Consider the following 22100-nt stretch of genomic DNA (forward strand, 5'->3'; position numbering starts at 1 on the left):
CTGACACAGTACAAAAAGGGAAAAGCACTTACTGGTAAAGAAGTTTGTCCAGCCTTCTCATGTGACAGCCAGAAAATGGAAGCCAAAGGGGTTATGCAGCATCTCTCAGGTGACATGCCTGTGTCAACTATATGTCTTCTCCACAGGCACAAGGAACCACTGAATTTCCCTCCACTAAGAACTGAACTGTCTTTACAACCACCATCTTGAGCTTGCTCATCTATGATCTCAAGTACTTTCCATATTTTCTATTTGCTGCACATGTTATAAATCTTATTTCCTCAATTATGACATAAGCCCCTCTATCTGTCATGGCATCTAACACAGTGCTGAAAAGACTGTAGGTACTTCATAATATTTGTTAAATGAATTACTGTAATTAGTTAGTGTAGGCTGTCGGATCCAATATTAGTAATTGCAAAAAGAGGACGTATATTCTAGATGACTATATCTCACTTTATTAATCACATTTGAGGTTAGCATCTTTTAGTGTATGATACTGAACATGTCACGTCAGTGATGTCATTTAGCTCCACAACAGCCTTACAAGGTATATATGATCATGACATTTACAGATGAAGAAACAAAGCATGTTGCAGTGCTGTGGTCTCAGACTTTGAGTGAAATCTTTTTGAAATTTGTTTGAGGGTAGTTTTGTTGAAGGCCAAAATAGGTGTGTTCTTGGGATATCAAATTGATTGCCGATCTGGGAAGAAAACATTACTTTATATTAACAGAAACACAGATATATTATGAGGTAAAAATGCAAGATTCCCAATAATAAAAAGGGTTCCAAAGAGTCTTTGTGCTTGAAAGCTCTGTGCCTATTTCAAGTCCACCCTCTGCTAAGGAATATTATTTGAGAAGCCCTAAAATTTTCCATGGTTCAAGCAACAAGAGCAAGCTTCCAATGTGTTGCAAAAACTTGAAGGAATTTATAAATCCTATTGAGAAAATGGATTTCAGCATACCAGATGCTGTTTATAAAAGCACCTAAATAATATTAATGAAGTCATGAATGCAGTGAAAATTAAAGCTTTATGAAACTGTCTCCCTCTACAGATTTCCAAAAGGATGGTGCTTGCAAAATATAACTTATTATTCTATTTTAAATTTGGGAATCAATGAATCTTAGGATCTGATCTGGCTTTGTTTTTGCTTTTTGTTTCTGTGGTTGATGTTTTTGAGGTGAAAATGTTGGTGTCCCCACAGAATTCTGGCTTTAGATCTCAAGTTTTAAGCCTTTTTCATAATGAAATGCTTTGAAATGTTAATGAGACTATATGTAAAACTCATCCCAACACTTGCTGATGCAAAATATTCATTTCCATGCACATTTGCATGAGGGTAAACTCAGAGTTTATTGGTGATCTTGCACCTGCATTCCTATTTTAGGGCCCATTTATATCTATTTCTACAAAATCTTTTGTGTGAAGGCCCAAGTTTTTCTCAAAAAGTACAATTATCCCTAATTGTCACCGGTCCCACAAATGATCCATTAAGAAAAGTCAGATCTGTTTAATTGTGTAGTCATGGTCTGCTGACCCCTTCACTATCTGCTCATCAAGTCTAGGCCTTCAGAATTTTTTATCTTTGCAAGAGCAAAATACTTTGTTTCATCTTTCCACTCGAGAATCGTCTTTTCATACTCCAGACTTTAGTCCCATTCCTGTGGTGAATTATAATGGCAGACAAATAAATAATCAGCCAAAGGTATAAGTGCTGAATATAAGTGGCCCTTCTAGAAAAGGAACTTCTCTCCTTCTTTGCATATTCCTTTTGAATAATGGATTGATTCATTCATTCAGTCCTCCATTCAGCAAACATACATAGTGGGCACCCACTTTGTACCAGGTCTGAGTCGGCATGGACACAACCGTAAAGTGCAGCCTCTGCCATGATTGGAGACGCCTACAGGGGCCAGGCTGGTAACCTTAATGAGCAGGGCAGAGGGTGACCATGGCATGCTGTGCGCCATGCTCCATCTATAATGGGCAACAACAGCTCAGGGGTAGCCAACGGTTGCCACATGGCAATGCTGGCCAACTTTGGCCAGAAATGCCAATATTTTAAGGGAAGCCAGAAATCCAGGTTCCAAATGGAATCTCCTAATTTTCAAATGTGGACAATTAATTTGTAAAAGTAATGTGTGGACCAAATAAAACACAGGTACACTATGGCCCAAAGTGTTAGTAGACCACCTTTTTGTGACCTCTGGTCTGACTGGGTAACTGGGACATCATTCAGTAATACATCATCTGTGTTCAGATGGAAATTCTTTTCACAGCCTTCGTAGGGACACATTTTACACTAGCTCCTCTGTATTTTGAAAGACTACAGGCACAGATCAGCCTCTGCTCAGCTACATGGTATTGTAAATGGGAAGCAGGGGGAGTCCTGGTAAAAAATCAAAGCATGATTAGAGTAGTTTGGCAAACAATTAGGCTTTATGAGTTACAGATTACTTATTTTATTGACTTCTCAACATTGGTATCAGCATAGAAAGACAATGTTTCTCTGTTTGTGGAATAGTTTATAGTTTGCAGGAGATCTTAACTCTTGATTGCTTCTGAACTTTTTTGGGAGTTTTTAAAGTGACTTTTTGACATTTATAAATTAAGAACTCTTACAATCAGAAATCGTATTGTTTGGCTCCACAGGTGTGCTATAAATCTGGTCTAATAAAGCAGTTGGCCTTTGTTCAACCAAGAAGTAATGTGAATCCAACATGGATATCATCTTAGTTGAATGGACTTCTTTTTTCTTGTAACTCAAAATGCTTGTCCAAAAGAAATGAAGGCAATTCATATGTGACTTAAATTCAAGAACTTCAAGTTATCTATTGGAAGATGAAATTTCGTATTTAAATCTCACCCTATGTGTTTGTATGCATTGCTTTTGAGCTCTGTGATCTTTTGAGAAACACATACACGCACACACACATACACACACACACACACACACACACACAAACACACGTTCACCTGTGGACTACTACGTTTACTTGAACCTTTAGGTCATCTGACAGATGTGTGAAATATGGCACCAGAAAACTCCCTGGTGTCTTCTCTGCATGTGCAGATGCTAAAGAGTATACACAAATCCAGTTCAAGCAGGCTTTTACTTAACCTTGAAATTTTTCCATGGGGGACACTTAAAACAAAGACAAGACACTCTCTGGTCTGGAACTTCTCTCTGACTGCAAAAATGAAAACAGATCTGCAGAGTATCAAAAGCAGACGCATTTTTTAGCTCACATAAAGTCAGTAAAGTAAAACTTCTATGTCGTATTCCAATAATAAACCTAGTTGCTCTAAAGGAGTGTTAAAGGTCTGATAATGTTAGAATTTAATAGTGGACACAAAGAATGGTTTTTGTTTAGTGGACTCCTTTTCTTTGCAATACCATTCAGATAGGATTTTACTAAGTGTCTTTTTCTTGGTGATAGTTGTTCTGAGTAATGCACAAATTTGAAAGTCCAAATTAAGTAAGTGAGATCAGACGCCAGTGAAGAAAACAAAGAAGACTGTGGGTATACAGTGAATCAGAAGGGACTGTGTTTGATTTGGGGATTGGCAGATAAGGACGTACAGAAATGGGTGATTGGTCATGAGCACCAGGAGCAAACCCACCTCGGTGACCAACTCAGAAAACATAGTCATGGTCCAACAGAGTGATCAGTGTGTTGAGAGAGAACTGATATCAAGAAATTAGGTCACTTAATATGTTTAGGTCTCTGGCCCTAACGTAGTATTCTTTCTTATTTGGCAGTGGAAATCCTGACTGCTCGTCAGAAGAAAGCAGAGGAACTAAAGAGACTGACAGATCTAGCCAGTCAGATGGCAGAGATGCAGCTGGCTGAACTCAGGGCAGAAATTAAGGTCAGTTCTAAAATATCCCAGCCTGAACTCTGAGCCAGAGATCTGATCCCCATTATGTTTGTTTTGCATCCATAGAGTGCTGCTCTCTGAGGACCTAACATCATATACCCAGCTCTCTTTCACAGTGTTGAACTAGAGCATTCAGAAGGGCGAAGAACCAACTTAATCACTGTATTTAAGTATGCTATGGTTTGAAGGGATATATTATTACAGAGAAGTACGAGCTATTTTCTTAGGCAGTGGAGACTGACCCAAATAAAATCTATTCAACCATGAATTATAGCTGGAATGGGGGGTATTATTTTCACTATATGTAATTTAGGTGTATGTATATAAACACACGTGTGAGTACACAGTGAGTATGAACTGAGTGTAACAGTAAGGATTCTAAATCACACACAATGTACAGAGACTTCTTTTCTGTATCCTTTTCTAGCTCACTTGCCCTTTTATTGAGAATACCACCACAAATATGTATTTATTGGATTTCTACCGTTGCAAGCAATAGAAGCTGACCCTGGCTAACCTCAAGAACAAGTGGAATTTGAAAGAATATGAGTGCAGCTCACCAAAGTGTGATCTGAAGACTCCAGGCTACACTTAGGCAGAAACCCAGGCAGCCACCTGGGTAATACAGGCAGCAGTAATTACCAGACACTCTTCAGGGCACCATTAGAGTGTGTGACCTTCAGATGTCATCACCCTTTGTGCCACCCCACCCGATTCGCATCCCAAAGAAAGAGATTCTGATTGGCCTCCACTTGGATCACATACACCATTTGGCCAAGGGATGCCTTGATTGACAGACCTGCCAACACTGCGGATCTCTGAAACTGCACTGGGGTACAGTAACCAGAAAAAAATGGTTACCAGAAAGGCGAAAACAAGTATCTATAACAAACCAGGAAATTACAATTTATACATTTTCCCTTCTCCTCTTCTCTTTCCCCAGTATACTAAACATACACACATGTATACATGCACTTGGCTTCTAACCACCTTCGAGAGTCTCGAGTACCTTGAGGACTCAGCTGCTACTAGGTTTTACATGGGATTGTCTGCTTATCCAGGCAAAACCTGGTCGGGCATGGTGGAAAGTGGCAAGTGACTTTTGAGTCCCTTCTGCCCTGGTGAAGCATGAAGGGGAGCCCTGTGAGGAAAAGGACTTCCTCCGAGGGTCCTGTGAAGTCCTAGTGGCCTTTCCTTCCTCATCTGCTCTTCTGGTCATTGTTGCTTGCAACCAGTCAATTGCAACTTCTTCCTAACTAGTCTCTCTCCCTCTGCTGTCTCCCTCCAGCCTGGTCATCCACCCTAAGACCAGAGTTACACCCCAGAGCAGATCTGTTCTCCCCCAGTTTGGTCCACCCTTCCCATCAGAATAAAATCCACAACTGGACTCCAGTATATATATTCCAACTTCGAGCTCTCATCCCTTGTTAGAACATCAGGTGAAGAATATGAAGTTGCCAGTTTCCTAGTCTATTGAAATTTACTTATTTTCCAAGTTTCATTTCTGCCTACCAAAATCCCACTCATCATAAAATGGATAATGGCACAGGCTTTGGAGTCAAACAGTCCAGCTCGTGTGACCTTGGGTAAACTACTTTTCTCTTAGATTCCTAGAACCTTGATTCCCCTTATATAAAATAGAGATAATAATAGTACTGACTTTGTAATAATGTGATCAGATGAAAATGAGATTATCTGTTAAGAATTTGGCCCATGTTGGTAAGTGATTGGTAATTTTTTTTAATGTTCCAGCACAAATGCTCCCCCTTACATAACTCTTTCTCTGTTCCCCTCTGTAGGAAATAATTCTTCCTCTTTTATATTCTTAAAGCACCTTCCACGTTCTACCTTATATTATGTTTAGTGGTATCTGTTTCCCTTGCCATGTGGTAAACTCCCTGGCAAATTCAGGAGGGACTGAGTCATAGTTATTTCTGTATTTCTCACTCTGACATCTACACACAGATCTAAATTTTAAATGAATTGAAAAATAATCTCTTTCCCACTTCCTTTAACAGGAAGTGGGAAATTCTACCATTGAAGACATTGAAATCTTGAAATTCTACCATTCAAGATAATGTTTTCTAGTTACTAAAGGCTTTTTGCGCTTCCTGGTTCCTGGCTCCCTATCACAACAGGGAAGGATGACGTGTCTTCTCTCCAGGGATAATACCTGAGCAAGCCATTGGCCAACTTAGGAAGACTGACAGAATGCAGCCCCAAAATTTGTAACAGGACAAAACATGCCAGAAGGAGCGCAAGGGGTGCTAAAGGTTAAATACATGAGTCCAGACACACATTTTGCCTGATCACGGTTTTCTCCAAGTCTAGGCAGGGGAAAGACAGGATCCTCACCTATTCCCAGAACAAGAAGGTGATCATGCTCCAGACCGGTCAAACCAAGCCTGATTAATGGAGCCACACGGTGACAGAACCGGCATGACTGCCTTCCTGGTTAATACCATCAGTGGTAGCCGAAGAGCAGAGTGAATGAATCTGCAGTGTGCCTCAGTCATTTCTGTAACTGTGGGGCTCCTGTTTTACTTCTCTTTCCTCCAGCACTTTGTCAGCGAGCGTAAATATGATGAAGAGCTCGGGAAAGCTGCCCGATTCTCCTGTGACATTGAACAGCTAAAGGCCCAAATCATGCTCTGCGGAGAAAGTGAGTTTTGCATACTTGCTAAATAATTCTGTGTGAGTAAGCTTGGTGCTATTTGGAGTTGATATTGGAAATGTCAGGTGTGCGGTCCCCCAGCAGGGTTAAAGCAAGGTCTAAAGAGATTTAATGATCTAAGGTCATGACACAAGTCACTAGAAATGTCAAGATTTGAACGTAGAGTCTTCAAATGCCACTGCCCATCAGTAAATCCCCAGGATTTATTAAGCAGAACAGAACAGGTCAACTAGTCTATATCTTTTGCAAACTTTTCTTAAGCACTGCCAGATAAACTGCCTCTCTGATTTCAAATAGTCTGGTTCCACGGAGACCTGTTACATTGAGAGCCAGTCTCCCTAACAAGTCTGGGAACAATCGGCTCTTGTCGTAAAGGGCCCAGCTGTCATATGTGCTCTGCTCAGCAGTGCTGGGAGCCTCTCCCCTGGTCGGCTCTCTGTGCTGAGTGAAGTCTGAAGATAATGAAAGACTTCGCTTCAGCCATTAGCTTTAGTCTTGTTCGCTATTAAGCCTTAATTAGAGCAGTTAATGTGCAACAAAATTGGCTGATCTTTTTTTTTCTCCTACTCCAGCCCACCCACCAGGGGAGGTGGGAATGAACAGTGAAATGGCTTTAAGGACAGGCACAAGGGGGAAAGAAGGACTAGTGAGGGACATGGAATACCCACAACCTCAGAGTCAGCTGAAAATTTGAGATTTGGCTGCATTTTTTTTTTCAGAGTCGAAAGTGCTTTTTTTCTTGATCTAAAGCTTGATCTAAAATTAGAGAACTATGTTAAAGAGAACTTGACATTACTTCTATGTAGCTTTTGCACTTTTTATGCGCATGTTTAATTTGTGTAAGTTATATATTACATCTATAATTATACTACATGTTACAATTTATACTATACTACATAATATATAGTAATATGAAATGCTTTTACCATTTTATAACATATGGCTGAGACTTTTCCATGTCAATATATTTAACTCATAATTTATATAAATATAATTGATGTGAACAGTCCCCTGATTGTGGACATTTAGGTTGCTCCCAAATTTTCACCATTAAAGTAACACTGCTGTAAGCATCCTTGTTCACATGTCTTTGGCAGTTATTTGATTTTCTGACTGCATTTCTTTTTTTTTTTTAAAGATTTTATTTTTAAGTAATCTCTACACCCAACATGGGGCTCAAACTCACAACCCCAAGATCAAGAGTCATATGCTGTACCAACTGAGCCAGCCAAGTGCCCCCTTATTGCATTTCCTTTAAATTATTTTCCTTTTTTTAATACATGTTCTCTCCCATATATAAAAATCTACCCATTTATCATTCTCTACCCCCAGCTTTTGCCCCATCTCTAAAAACGCAGACAGTCTGCTCCACAGTTGGCAATTTAACTGCCCAAGCTACTTTCCATTTCAGCCTGGTGATGAGCAAGACCCTGATGCCAAGTGACTGAAGAGGGGTGGGCAGCTCAGCTTGCCTGCTTTCCTCCAGAACACGTCCAGTGCCATCTAGTGGGAGGAGCCATCCGTTACCAAATTCCAAGGGTCCACATGAAAGTCAGCCTCCCCTGTGGCAGACAATAGTCTTCTAAAGGCTCTTTCCAGATCAGCTTTGTTGACAGCATATTGGAAACCCACAGCTAATGAACCAGATATAGTTGTCCCTGAGCTGTAGGAAAGAATGACCCCCATGAAACTGATCTAGTGAGCACAAGAGCCACTGAAACCCCCTGGTCATGTTCGGACAGCCCCCAACATGCTGTCACACCTTACCTATAAATAAGGGGACTATTTATCCCTTATTTGGGGGATAAATGATGCATCCCTGTCCTTTCCATTTCTAATGTTCTATGATCCCTACTAGTCACTGCTAATCCTCTGGAAGAACCCTAGGATTAAATCTGATCCAACAAGGGTAGCAGAGAAAATTACTTTTAAAAATTGGTGACAATTTTAAGATTCAAAGGTCTTACTGTCCAGCATGGCAGTCAAATTCTGGTGAACTGTGAGAGGGAGGTCATAACTTTATCCTTGAGTGATTCCCTCCAGCACTGATTCAGCATAATCACATAGAAATCATCCCATCAAAAACCACCTCTTTCAAAACCAGCGGGAATGGTGATAATAAACATTGAGCAGACCTGCCTGAGCCTGCTGGGAATCTGTCTGATTAGTCTGCATTGACTTTAGCATTGGAACTGGTGCAGATTTGCAGTGGAGCTGTAGCAAATGGGGTTGAGAAAAGGCCAGATAATGTGGCTCTCATGGAATATGCAAGATGCTTTAGGGCATGTTTGGGGCTGGTAGGTCTGGCCCTGTTGTCGCAAAATATGCATGACCCAGGCTGACAAAATTCCTGACACCCAACAGGACATCATGGCTCTGATGAGCCAGGTGTCCACGTGCCTCCTGATTTTTCTGCGTCTCTGCAGCACCCACTGGTCTAGGGGTCTGACAAGGAGGGCAAAGAATGGGTTTGGTAATGGGGCAGTCAAGAGGCAAAATACACTTGTGGACAGGCATGAGAGGATACTTCCAAGATTTCATTGTCTCTCTTCCTTTTGTGGTGCTTAACCTAAGGAATAATATTAACGTTGCTCAGATATGTCTTATTTCCTACAAATGTTTCCCAACTTGGATGATTATGCTGTAATGACAGTTCAGTGATTCTCACTGAAGAGCTTCACTGGCCTCACAAACACAAAAGTGCCCTTTCAAATAACAGCTTTAAAAAAAAAAAAAAAGGAATGTTTTTACGAAGCTTCTGCCACTTTCTCCCATCTTTTAACCGGTTACTAAGGCAGGAATGTTCATGGCATAGCATATAACACCACGCGCTTTCTTGTTGCAGTTACACACCCAAAGAACAACTATTCCTCAAGAACTCCCTGCAGCTCCCTGCTGCCGCTGCTGAATGCCCATGCAGCAACCTCTGGAAAACAGAGCAACTTTACCCGAAAATCATCCAATCACAACAAGGCCTCAGAGGGTAAAGCAGCAAACCCAAAAATGGCGAGCAATCTTCCCAGTGCTGCCGACAGCTCTCACCAGGCCGTGCCAACTAATAAGCAGGTAAGCCGCTCTGGGGAGGCAGACCCTGGTGCAAGGTGCCGGGCAGAAACCACCTGCCTGACCTCGGAGGCCTCCATCAGCCACTGGCCTCGCAGAACTCCCCTGGTCCATCCAGCCACATTTCACAGGCACTTTCCCAGGTGGAGGAAGTGTCCTTCGTACACTGTGGCATTAGGAGAGTCCACCTGAATGAGCCAGCTCTTCCTGTGCCTTTGGGGCCACCACCCCCAAGCCCTGGTCACTGGCCCGTGTGCAGAGGGGACTCACACAGACGTGGGAACAAGACTCTGTACCTGGCCACTGACGCTACTGGAGGGAGGGAATCTGACATTTGGTTTTGAAGATTCTTTAATTCCCATTGATGTGTAGTTTATCAGTAAGAGGCCAAAGTTAGCTCAAATTTCTCTCTCTTGGGCTTTTGGTAAAGAGAATACATTTCAAAATGACATTATTAATTCTCATCTGCCGTAACACCTAAAAATGTAAGTGTCCAAAGGTCAGTCTTCCTTCATTCCTTTGCTCCTCCACTATATGCTTGAGAAGTGATTTCCCTCTTATCATAGGAGAATGAACAGGAAATGGAATTTGATGATAACAGACGTTGGGCATGCTATAAAGACACCTTTCATGAATTCTAAGAAAGAGAGCTCAAATAAAGAGACTTTTTTAAAGCATTCCCAAATGCTGGTTTTCTAACAAGTGCCCTGTTGGATTTTGTGGTCTAGGTCTTTTAGAATTCTCATTAATTACACTGACAGACATTTCTCTGGCCCCAGGTATCTTCACCAACTCTAAAACAGCACTTTGACAAGGAGCATTTCATATTTCACATCTTCATAGCTTTTGTTCACAGCTTTTGTTCTTTGGTCATTATTAAACCCCATACTAAAATTAAGTCTAAAATTTAGTCTGGGCTTCCCTTTCACTTCTTTAAAAACAAAAGCAGCCAGATTAAATGCTAGCCGCATAGATACTTTTTCACCTCACTGTTATCATTTTCAGCAAAGCATTTCAGGCAAAGGCTCATTTAAATGGAAACATATACACAAGCCAGAGCCCTGTAGACCCAGGGAAGAAAGGCCCTTGTACCAGGCCCTGTGCTTTCTCCCAGCCACGGCCATCCCTATGGAGCAAGACCAAAGAGATGTCACTACTCAGAATCTGTATTCTCCCAAGTACTCAAGATCCTGGAATTCTATTCCCAAATGGCACCAAGCCTGCTCTCAGGATTTTTTTGGACCACTTCCCTGGATATATCACCTTGAGGGCAGACCATACTACCAGTATGCACACTCCTAGGTCCAAAGGATGATTGTTCATGGGTGTGAGGACAAATCTTAAGTGTGCAGGCTGAAGTGTCCACATTTGTGTGTGCAAGGCCCACTCACAATGTTGGAAGGAGTCAGAGGGAGGAAGAGACAATATTCACTCATGTGGTACATGGGCTTGCCTTTGTGCTCTTGGCCTGGGCCTTGAATTATTAGGGGTGGATCTGCCATAAACCTATACCATCCCATCACAAAGCACAAATGTAGAACTTTATAAATTTGTAAGTCATAAAATTACACATTTTAATAGTAGAGATTTGATTTTCAACCAAGGCCCGTATTCATGAAACAACCTATTTATGAATCTTGTCAGGAGACAGTATGTGAAATGGGAATAGCTCCACCACTTTCTAACTGTAGACCTTGGGCAAGTCCTTCAAATTCATTATCCTCATCCATAAAATGAAGCAAATAATAGCAACTGTCTTAAAGGGTCAGTGTGATGATAAATGAGATGGTACCTTGCTTGATGCCTGGAACACTTTAAGCCCTCAATAAATGTTGGCTGTAACTGACCTCATAGAGTTCAGAAATCTTTCCCTTGTACAGAGACAGACAAGCTAACCATTGCTTCCTTTCTACTCTTCCATTTATATTCTTCGTTGCTGATTTGTTGAAGGCTGCCAATTTTCCAGTATGATGTTTCGAAACTCGTTGGCTAAGAACTATATAAGGTTTAGAAGAACTAATTACCTCCATGAAAATACATGTTACTTCTATACCCTGCCAGGATCTACCAGACACACCTCATCCTTATACTTACCCAAGATAATATTTCTAAACTATGATATTTGTTTCAAGATGATAAAATAGAAAAACTGCTTTAGACAAGAAAAATTACAAACCGAATTTTAAACAGAATTTTACATTTTTCCTCATACATTGTAATGAGAATTCATAGTTCTAGTCTATTGAGAAGGTCCAAGAAATTTTCACGGTAGAGAATCATCATTATCCTGCCTCTGTGTTACATTCATCACATTATATTTTAAGCATATTTTATGGGATTTCTTTATCCTGGTTCTTGATTTGTCTGTCTTATACTCTGAAACCTCTCTTCCAACATCAGTAATTGGAGTTCCACTTGCAAGACTGTTCACTGTTCTTTTAAGCTTTTATCAGCTTGACCTCATTTTCATCTTGTCATTGTCTTCTAGGATGTAAAAAAAGCTTACCTGTGGCTTAGAAATTTGGTTTCCCTGATGGTATCTGCGGTTTGTTGGCACCTAATACCTATCTCTTTTCTTCTTTTGGTAGAATGGATCTTCTAGCCAAAGACGAAGATTTAATCCACAGTACCATAACAACCGGCTAAATGGGTCTGCCAAGCCCCAGGGCAGTGGTAATGAAGCTGATTTGATGATGAAGGGCAACAACCGCCATGAACACAGAAGACAGCCGCACAATGGCTTCCGTCCCAAAAACAAAGGTGGCGCCAAAAACCAAGAAGCCCCCTTGGGAACAAAGACCCCTGAGGCCCCGGCCCATTCAGAAAAGCCCCGACGAAGGCAGCACGCTGTAGACAACTCGGAGGCCAGGCCTTTCCGGGGTAATGTCACTAGGGTTTCACAGTGCAATCTCTGCCCTACAAGAATAGAAGTTTCCACAGATGCCGCGGTCCTCTCAGTCCCAGCTGTAACGTTGGTGGCCTGAGCTAGGAGAGAAAAAAGCAGTTTTCACTCAGTTTTGGTTCCCTGCCCGAGGTGCTGACCCAATTCGCTGCCAAAAGAGAGTCAATCAGAATATACAAACCCTATATGGTTGTGTCATCCTCTCTTAATCATTTTTACTAATTCTAATAATCAGCTCTAGCTTGCTTTCATAACATTTCATGGCTTTGCTTGATCTGTTGATGCTTTTTCTCACCAAGACATTGCAGCATTTTAGCCAGGCAGTATTTACTCATTTGTTAGGAAAATCAAGATGTGGCTAAAGATCAGAGGCTCAGTAGCAACCTGTGTTGTAGCAGTGATGTCAGTCCATTGATTGTCTTTAGAGAGTTAATGTTGGAAAAAAAAAAATCCTTACTGATCAGACAAACATGATCTGCTGAAGACACATGCGCTTTTGTAGAATTTAACATCTGGTGTTTTTCTGAAAAAAATATATATATACATATATTGCTTTATTTGAAACAAATTAAAATATGCTGCATTTGACACCTGGCTTGCTTTTTTTTTATTGATGCCTACTTTATGTAGTACTTTCAGGAAAACTTTAGAGGTTGTGGCACAGACCTCTCCACAATACTCTTTCTCTTCGGACAAGTCTTTTTTCAGAAAAAAAAATAATGCCTCACAATGGCCCCTGCCAGTACATTGCCCGCATATAAGTGGATATGCACCCCAGTCATCTTACACACAATGTGGTAGTTTGGAAACCTTGGTTGCAAGTGACATAAACCTCAGCTCAGCCTAGCTTAAACAATAAAGACAATTTATTGGTTCAGTGACTGAAAAGTCCAGCAACAAAGTATGCCTTGGGTCCAATTTGATCAGGGCTCCAGCTCATTTCTCTTGATTACCTCCGCTCTCCTTCCTCCATAGGCTGACAGTGTGTTCAGAGTGGTGGCAAATAGCTGCCTTACTTCTAAGATTCAAGTCCATGCCCTACACTGTCTAGAAGAAAAGAGATGCTCTGCAGATAGCATGCATGGGGAGCAAGTATCCTTATCAGAAGTCCCTGCAAGGGTCTTGAAAATCATTGGCCCAGATTGCAGGTAGGCTTGTCACTACACCAATCAATCACCAGACTGGGGGAGAGGGCAGCAAATAAGATATACTTATTAGCATAGACTAATGGGAGTCCAGCCCCGCAGAAACACAGGGGCTGTGTGGGAAGGGCTACTGTTTCCTCAGGAAGAGAGAATGGACACTGGAGGGCCCAAGCCCCACAGAACCCCACGTCCCCTATCTTTGCAGGGCACTTCAATAAGGGCACTTCTTCCGTCCAACTTCTTTGTGTCCTACAGATTGGTTGGCTTCTTTCAAGTGCAAATGCTTATTTTGAGCTCAGCGTTAACATTTTTTCTGGCGGCCCAGGTTCAGTGGCTCCCCTCCACAGAGCGGCCCTGAGCAGCGGCCCTGAGCCACGCAACCAAGTACAGGAGGATGTTTGCCTTCTCCGCAGAGAGCTTTCTGAAGTCTCTGGATGTACCTAGAGATTTAATAGGAATTTTAAATGTTAAGTCACATTCCAGGAAGGAAGGAAGGAAGAGGTGTTCGTTCAAATAAGAAAGATAAATGTTCAGGACTGCAATCCCTGTTTACTCCATCTGAGGCCCTGAATTTATATTTTACAAGACAGAAGGACTTTGCACAAATTTTGTGTAGCAAGATTTGGCCTGCCACTGAAAAAAATGTCAGTTTAATATGTGACCGCTTTAAAGATGAGTCAAATAATTCTTGCAGCAGGAAAACACTACATTTTCCAGGTCAGGAGTGTACTTGCCTTTGTGAGCCTTGGCCCCTACCACTCTCAGCCTTGACTGCTCTCAGGGTTAAGACAGCTCAGACACATTCGTAAGCACATTGCAAATGCTCCCAGCTCACAGAAAAGAAATAAAACAGAATGCTGAAAAGTGTTCAGACCTAATTATGGTTTTTTTCCTAGATTTTGCCTTTCTTATGATGAGACCCTGGGCATGTGAGCATTTACTAATTTGTATGTTTGAAATGGTAATTTCAATATTGTAGTGTCACTGTCAGGCCATTTAAATACTATATTATGTCTGCTCAGGTGGAACCATTGTGATTCTGTCGCATTCTGCCATTCTTTTAAAATGTTTTAAACTCCTTTAAAAAAAAATCCACAGGCAGAAGCACTCTCCTGTCTCTGCTTAATGCACAATAGCCAGAAAAATAGATTCTTCACTCTTAAACATTTCTTTAGTAGAGGTTAAAACATTTTAATACCCATGAAGATTGAATAACTTCAAAACTCACCTACATTGTACCAAGACCCCATCTGTGAAATTCAAACCTCCCTGTTGGGTTCCCATTACATTCCAAATTTCCATTCCATTTGAGAATCTCTGCAGACTCCAGCTCTGTCCTGTTGAGCCTATCCTAGGGGTGCTGAATGCAGCAACACTTAGAAAGTTCAACAGAAGTCATACAAAATTCATCCTCAATAAAAGACATTATGACAGTTTGAGGGAAGAAACTAGAAACACAACATATCCAAATTAAAGCTCAGTTCACAAGTAGTTCAATTCTGCTGGCATCAGAAAAAGAGATTCTAATTAAATATTCCTAGGGAAGCAACATCAAATGAGGTTAATGGGAAAAGTTGCCAGACCAAAAGCGACCTGCAGATTTTTGCCAAAGTAAGAGATTTGGAACTTGTGATTCTGAAAGCCTAGATTTGAGCCTCAATTTCAATTTAATCATGAGAAGAGGGAATCTAGGACCTGATCAGTTCTTTTCCTAGGGCAACTGGGGTAGGGGAAGGGTCAGTGGAGTTGGGAGAACTGATTAAAGACTAGAGGTAGGGGTGCCTAAATTCAAAACCTAAATTCAATTGCCTGAGAGTTTTCCCTCTCTCCCTTTCTACCTTGTATCCTACCCTGCCTGTTTAGAGTGCCCTCTTGTGTCTAGAGATGGTAAGATTTTCACTTCTCTACAGACACGCTAACGAGAGCATCCAGAGGCCATACCTAAATGCAGGCACAGGTGGGCTAAGACTCCAGAGTTACCCCAGGCACCAAAAAAGTGAAACAAAAGAGAAATAACCAGTTACCTGCTCCCACATTTCTTCAGCAAACTCATCATCACCATCCAAATCATTCATCTGGCTAATATGCTGCTCCCTGAAAGTACTGAGCCATCCTAACTGCTCTAATTTGGTGAGAAAAAATATGAAGAGTTGCTAAGTGCCAGGGATTCTTGTTACCTCAGAATTTGAAGCACGATTTTAATACTATTCATTGCAAGCTATTAGAAGGAACTTTTTTTCATCCTTTTGCTTTTTCTAACAAGGCTTTATAAATCCTAAGGAAGTTTTCTGTCTATTCTTAGTTTCAAAGAACTCCCTGGTCCTTGGAGGAAATCAGCCCAAACCAGTGTTTAATCCCATTACAGCAGCCCCCGAGGCAAAGGGCACTCTGGTCTGGACCCAGTCGTGCTGTCCAAGAAGCACACAAGGTTGCTTTCATCATGCAGTTTCTTATAAATTATTTTTGGTGATTGATTTTCACAGGACCCTTTGCTTGTGAACTCTGCTTCTTCTCACAGCCTTTGGTGCTACCAGTAAGTTCAAATCTCACAGGTGACATTGCCGTACACAGTTTTTAGGGAATAAATAGGTTCTAAGCAAATTTGTTTCTTTGCTTGAGAAAATATGTAGATTTCTCACACATAAAAATAATTATTTCAGAGCTGTAAGTGCAACAATGACCAAAGAATTTCTACAGAAAATGTGTAAAAGGTGCCTCCCATCAAAAACAGAAAATACCTATTTTTAACTTCAGGTGCTTAAGTTTGAATTAGATTTACCAGTTCCTAGTCTCTTGTGAGAACATACACTTTCTATAAATTAGTATCACTGTGTAACAACCTGGCCAATAATGTTATTACCCCTCTGCCAATGCCTAACACACAGTGGGAACTCAATAAATACAAGAGAACAGATAGGAAAGAGTGGTCAACTCCAATATGCCTAGAACATTGTGGAGTCTAAATGCAAAATAATCCAATAAGTCAATTCTAAAGAAGATGGGAAGAGAACAGAGCTACTAAAGTTTTGACCCTTGTGGCAGACTAGCTTGACTCACATCCAGGCCTCACCACTTCCCAGTTGTGTAAACTTGGGTGTGTTTCTGAACGTCTCATTGCCTCAGTTTCTCCATGGGCTGATAACCATACATACCTTGGAGGTTTTTTGTAAAGACTGAACGAGTTAATCTTTGCAAGCCACCTGGAATAATTCCTGGCATTTTGTATGGGTCAGGTAACCACCAAGTAATTACAATGGGAAAGCTTTATAAATTTATGTGGGGAAACTTTATATATATGTTCTTTTTTATGTGTGTTTATGTGTGTGTAGGTGTTTATGAGTGAGAGAAGAAATAATTAGTAACGAGGGATTAGCTACCAAAGAGTACAGGAATAGCAGACACAGGGACAGTTACCACTGGAGTTGAGGCAGACTGTCCAAGGAAAAAACAAGTTTGGGAGAGCCACCCACCCCTACTCACCCTGGCCCCATAGGCTGAGATTCTGATCCTCTAGAGGAGGGTGTACCTGTGGTCCACTGAGGGTCAAGAAGTTCACTGGGATGCTGGCAGCAAGAAGCCACCTATGGGGCACTGGAGAGCCAGAGAGGAGCCCCAGAGGAGGTGCTGGCCACTCTGCCAGGGGTCCCCCTGCAGGGGTGCCACTGAACTCACTAAGAATCTGGCTGGGGTACCAGCAGGGATCCTGTTGAATTATCTGGGGAGCCAGCGGGGGTAGGCTGGACTGGAAGCTACTGCCAAAACTGAGGGTGAGGGCTGCTGGGGGTCCCACACCCCAACTAAGCACCACAGGAGCAAGAACACAGGGATGCTCAATGAGCGAAGAAAAAGCCCCTTCCTCACTCCTGTGGTGTCCCTCCAGTGACAAAGCGAGATGGCTAAAGAGAACTGCTTACAGGGTCCAGCTCCTGGATCACAAGCAAGGCAATAAGGAGTGGATTTAGAACTGTAGGGCCCAAGGGCAGGCCACCCCTACATAGAACCAAGAGGCAAAAGAGTTGATAACTGGCAAAATCTTAGAAAGCACTAGCCGAGGATTTGATAAATAATAGCTATGCAGCATACAGAAGACTAAACAGCATGCAGAAGTCCTGTCCCACTCATCTTCAGAAATGGAGCAGCAAGCTTCCATAGGAGGCCCACCATAGTGCTTAAGAGCCTGTACTCCAGGAAGATAGCATTCATGGGAATCCTGCCTTAGCCTCCTACTAGGCGCTAGGTGGCTTACCAAACCTCTTGGTGCTTCAGTTTCCTCCTCTATAAACTGGGGATGATAATAATAATATACCTACATTCTAGAGTGGTGTACTAAATATGTCAGTATATAGGGCTTAGGGGAGTACGTCTTCGTTTTTCTTAGGTAGTTGCTTGCTCAGAACAGCAAACAAGTGTTTTTAGTATTATACATCAGGGAAAAAGAATTTCCCTGCCCTTCAAAGTCCTTCTAGCTAGACTAAGAATCAAACTGACATGAGGCAGATTAACAGGAGAAAATAAATCTTATTTTCATACATATGGGGAATCCACACAGACATGAAATTCCCCAGTCAGGCAAAATGAGGTATACATGTATCCTGAACTAAGGAGAAGTGGGCAGGGGTCTGGAACTTCAAAGGGAAGGAATGCAATTCACAGAAAGATGAAAAAAAGTAAATGTTTGGTAAATAAATGTTTGCTGGGCCACTCAGAAATAATGGGACATAGGGGACTTTGATCAGAGGCCTTGCTAGGTTCCTCTCTGTCTAGGATATCTAGTTCATATTATTCTATAGTTATCTCTGGTGAGTGCTCTCTTCTTGGAACAAGTCCTCTATCTAAATTCTGTTTAGGTCCTTGATGGGGAAAAAAGGAGCTTTTCCTGAATCTGCTGGGTTTTGATTGCTTTCAGCTCAAAATAATCTTCACGCCAAGTGGTCCATCTTGGGGCAGGCTGCCCTTGACTCCTACAATACCAAAATCAAAAATGTAACTGGGGGCTAATGGGATACATTTTTAATTGGCGGGCCTGAGACATCCTTTAATTCTCACGGCTCCATTCCTGCTTGGGATGGACAGCTGTGATGTTTCCTCAATATACCATGGGCCCCGGTTAGGAGAAGTGATTATTTTGCTCAGGTTAAGCCACCAAACTGAAGCAATGGTTCTCAACTAGGGGTAGTCAATCTTGTGCCCATCCCCAACCCCTAGGAGACACTTGGAAAAGTCTGGAGACATTTTGGTTATAACAACTAGGGCAGGGATCCCTGGCCAGGGATGCTGCTTGACATCTTACAGTGCACAGTACAGTCACCCACAAGAAATAATTATCCAAAATGTCAAATAGTGTCAATGTAGAAAAACCCTCATCTGAAAAAAAAAAAAAGAAAGAAAGAAAAAGAAAAACCCTCATCTGGAGGGTACAAGGGGTTTGGAGGAAGGAAAGAGAAACAGAGCTGATGAGCAGGCACATGTTGCCTTGTTCCCCTAGCTATGCTGGGTTCTTGATTGGTTCAGCCTAGCTTACCAAATCCAGACTGTATAACCTACAGCTGAAGTCTAAATATATAGCTTCTGAAGCCCTTGGCCTATTCCCGTCATCTACATAGAAGTTGAGTTCCCACATCTTCCAAACCAAGAAGTTAAGGGCTGAGTTCTTGAAAGAGCTGCTATTGAAGCAGAATGTCCAAAGTTTTAAGAAATCTTGGCAGACAGAAGCAATAGTTGCCTTTTCCCACCTAGCAAATATACTCCCTTTTTCTTTCCATAACATGCTCTCTGTCTAAAACAAGTTTCTCTTCAAGGCTTCAGGCCCCCAGTTCATTTCCGTAGCTGGGAAAAATTTTTACTAAGGTAATGAGGGCTTCGGGGTAAAGGAAGGAAACGAAAAGTATGAGAAGCAACAATACAGCATGAAAAGTTGTTAAATAAACAAGTAGGGAAGAATACTGACTGACAGTTACTATAAAGTTCTATTTGTCTTAGCCAGAGCCTACATCAGGAACCGTCTAGCTATCAAATATGAAATGTATACAGGCTGTCCAAGACAACACATGTGAACAAAGAAAAATTAGCTTTTCTGTAACAATGTGTAAGAATGTGTAAGCCATGTGTATCTCATGAGGCTGACAGAACTGTAAGTGAAAATGGCCCCTTTGAGGCTGCACCACCAACCAAATTCCATGAATAGGAAATTCTGAAAACAGCTGGAAACCAATTTTTTTTCTGTTAGCTATTCATGATATTTCCTTTTTTGGCTTGAAATCATGCATACTAACTGCAGCCCTCAACAAAGAATCACTCAGCCACTCTTCACTGAGGAATCAGCAACTTGTTGACAGTTTTCAAGGCTGTTTCCGCATATGGGAAAATGACAGTATTTTCCATCATTAGAAAGTTCCTAGTTAACTTAGGAATACACATATGTAAATAATTTGAATACTTTCCATTTGCTATAGAAGTTCTTTCCCTTCATTTTATCCAATTCATACTTTCCACTTAGTATCTAACCAACATCCTACCAAATATAAATTAAAGCTATCCAAAGGGATTGCAGGTATAAGGCAATTCTTTTTTTTTTTTTTTTCTTAAGTAGGCTTCACACACAGAATGAGGTCAAACAGGGGGCTGAACATGGTTCCCAGCGTGGGGCCTCGAACTCACCACCCTGAGATCAAGACCTGAGCTGAGATCAATTGTCAAAAGCCTAACCAACTGGGCCACCTGTGTGCCCTTAAGGGGCAATCTCTTTTAAGGTACGCTTATATTCATACAAATGTTAGCATTCTCCCCTTTACAGTACAATTTATTACCACAAGTCTTTGTGCACGTTCAAAATGCTATTTAAATAAAAAAAACCTTCTATGCACAATTTCTCAGATAAAGTCAAATATACTTGCATGTTAATTCCTTCTTTAAAAATCAAGGAATAGCTGGATAATAATTATACTGTATTTAACCACAGACTGGGAAGTGAGTCAACAATTTTTTCAGCGTTAGCACTGGAAAAGGACTCAGTCTGTGAATGAAAAAGAAATTGCATCAGCAATTCTAGCAGAAGCAATAAAGCAGGAGGGGAGAGGCCAGACTGCTTTTTTCCTTTCTCAGAAGTCAGGCAGTGTTGGCACCAACCTCTCTGAGATCTCGTGATCCATTGCTCTGGATTACTTTAAACAACTTGACAAGTTATCTAACTGTTATGGTCATTACTAATGGTAATTTTGGTCATTAGCAGTAATCACCCTACTAAGGAACCTCCACTACCACCTCTTTTGTTCTGACTGTATCAACTCTGCAAGGTTGGAAATCAGTTTCCACACCCCCTGAAGATTGCCACCAGGCACATTTTAAAAAAAATAATTGGGGCGAGGGGGAGGAAGTTGGGAATTGCCTTAACTGTTTAGAAATTTACTGAAGGACTACCACATACCAGGCATTACACATATAGAGGCAATGGAGTCCCCTCTCTAGTAGGAAACAGATATGTTATCCAATAGTTTAATACCTAACTGCTCAACAACTTTAAATATTAAACAAATTCACAATTTTAGTCTACTTCCTCCCTCTAGCTTTTCCTTTGTTCAGTGATGTTGTGTCATTCAGGGGCCAATATGGGGGGATGTTATGGGGGGTGTCATTATTGTACAGCTCTTATTTTGTTCAACCTCATTCTCTTGATCTTTAAAGAATTGGGAAAGACTACCTTCATTATGTTGTTGTGCTGAAACTAAAAAGCAAAATGAACACAATAAAACAAAGTATATGAAAATACTTTATAAAATATTACAATGTATTGCCTTATAAGGCAACATTGAAGCAAAAAATTATTATTTAAAAATATAAAATATAAAATGCCAGACTTAGGGCTTTCCATGATATAACTAACCAGTTTTAATCAGGACAAACCAGTTTTCAACACAGATTGCCTAGAAGGGCATAATCATATATCTTTTTGATACGAGCAGTACTAAAGGTCCTACTCATCATAAGAATTTCTTGTCTCCTCTGACCCAACAACTGCACAAACCTACATTTCCAAAGTAATGACACTGAACTATTATTTATAAAGCATACTTTCTCTTTTCTTATTTTTTATTTTCCTGGAAGACCAGAGGGTTATGATGAGTTACTCCTTTGTGTCTACAGAATCTGGAGAAATGTGATTTCATGCAAAAGTACCTAGTCCCCAGGGAACCACCCCAACTAAAGTAATTTTCAAATTACTTGAGCATTCTGAATTTGACTTTGACTCTTGCTACCCATGGTCCATCAGGGACCATTTGTCTCTTTCCACCTTGGCTGCACCATGGCCTAGTAGCTGTTCCAAAAACCCCCTTCTTACAAAGACTAGATGTGCTAAATAGACTTCCTTTAAACTGTTAGAGGCAAAGAAAAGAAGGCTATTCGCAGAAACACCCATGAGTACAGGCAAA

At 41.2% G+C, this 22100-nt stretch overlaps 1 protein-coding gene across 6 annotated transcripts in view; it reads left to right on the top strand.

Annotated features, from left to right (window-relative positions):
- SPATS2L (spermatogenesis associated serine rich 2 like) overlaps positions 1–13117 on the top strand; it is a 166792-nt gene extending 153675 nt beyond the window's left edge. For all 6 annotated transcript variants that reach the window (XM_045034254.1, XM_023259588.2, XM_023259589.2 and 3 more), the window contains 4 exons: positions 3772–3881; positions 6450–6552; positions 9410–9630; positions 12216–13117. In XM_045034254.1, coding sequence (XP_044890189.1) covers positions 3772–3881; positions 6450–6552; positions 9410–9630; positions 12216–12611 — 830 coding nt within the window. In that variant the 3' untranslated portion in view covers positions 12612–13117. The remainder of the gene's footprint in view (positions 1–3771; positions 3882–6449; positions 6553–9409; positions 9631–12215) is intronic.
- Positions 13118–22100: the final 8983 nt, after the last annotated feature.

Source organism: Felis catus, chromosome C1 (genome assembly GCF_018350175.1).
Source record: "Felis catus isolate Fca126 chromosome C1, F.catus_Fca126_mat1.0, whole genome shotgun sequence".
Taxonomy (NCBI): Eukaryota; Metazoa; Chordata; class Mammalia; order Carnivora; family Felidae; genus Felis; species Felis catus.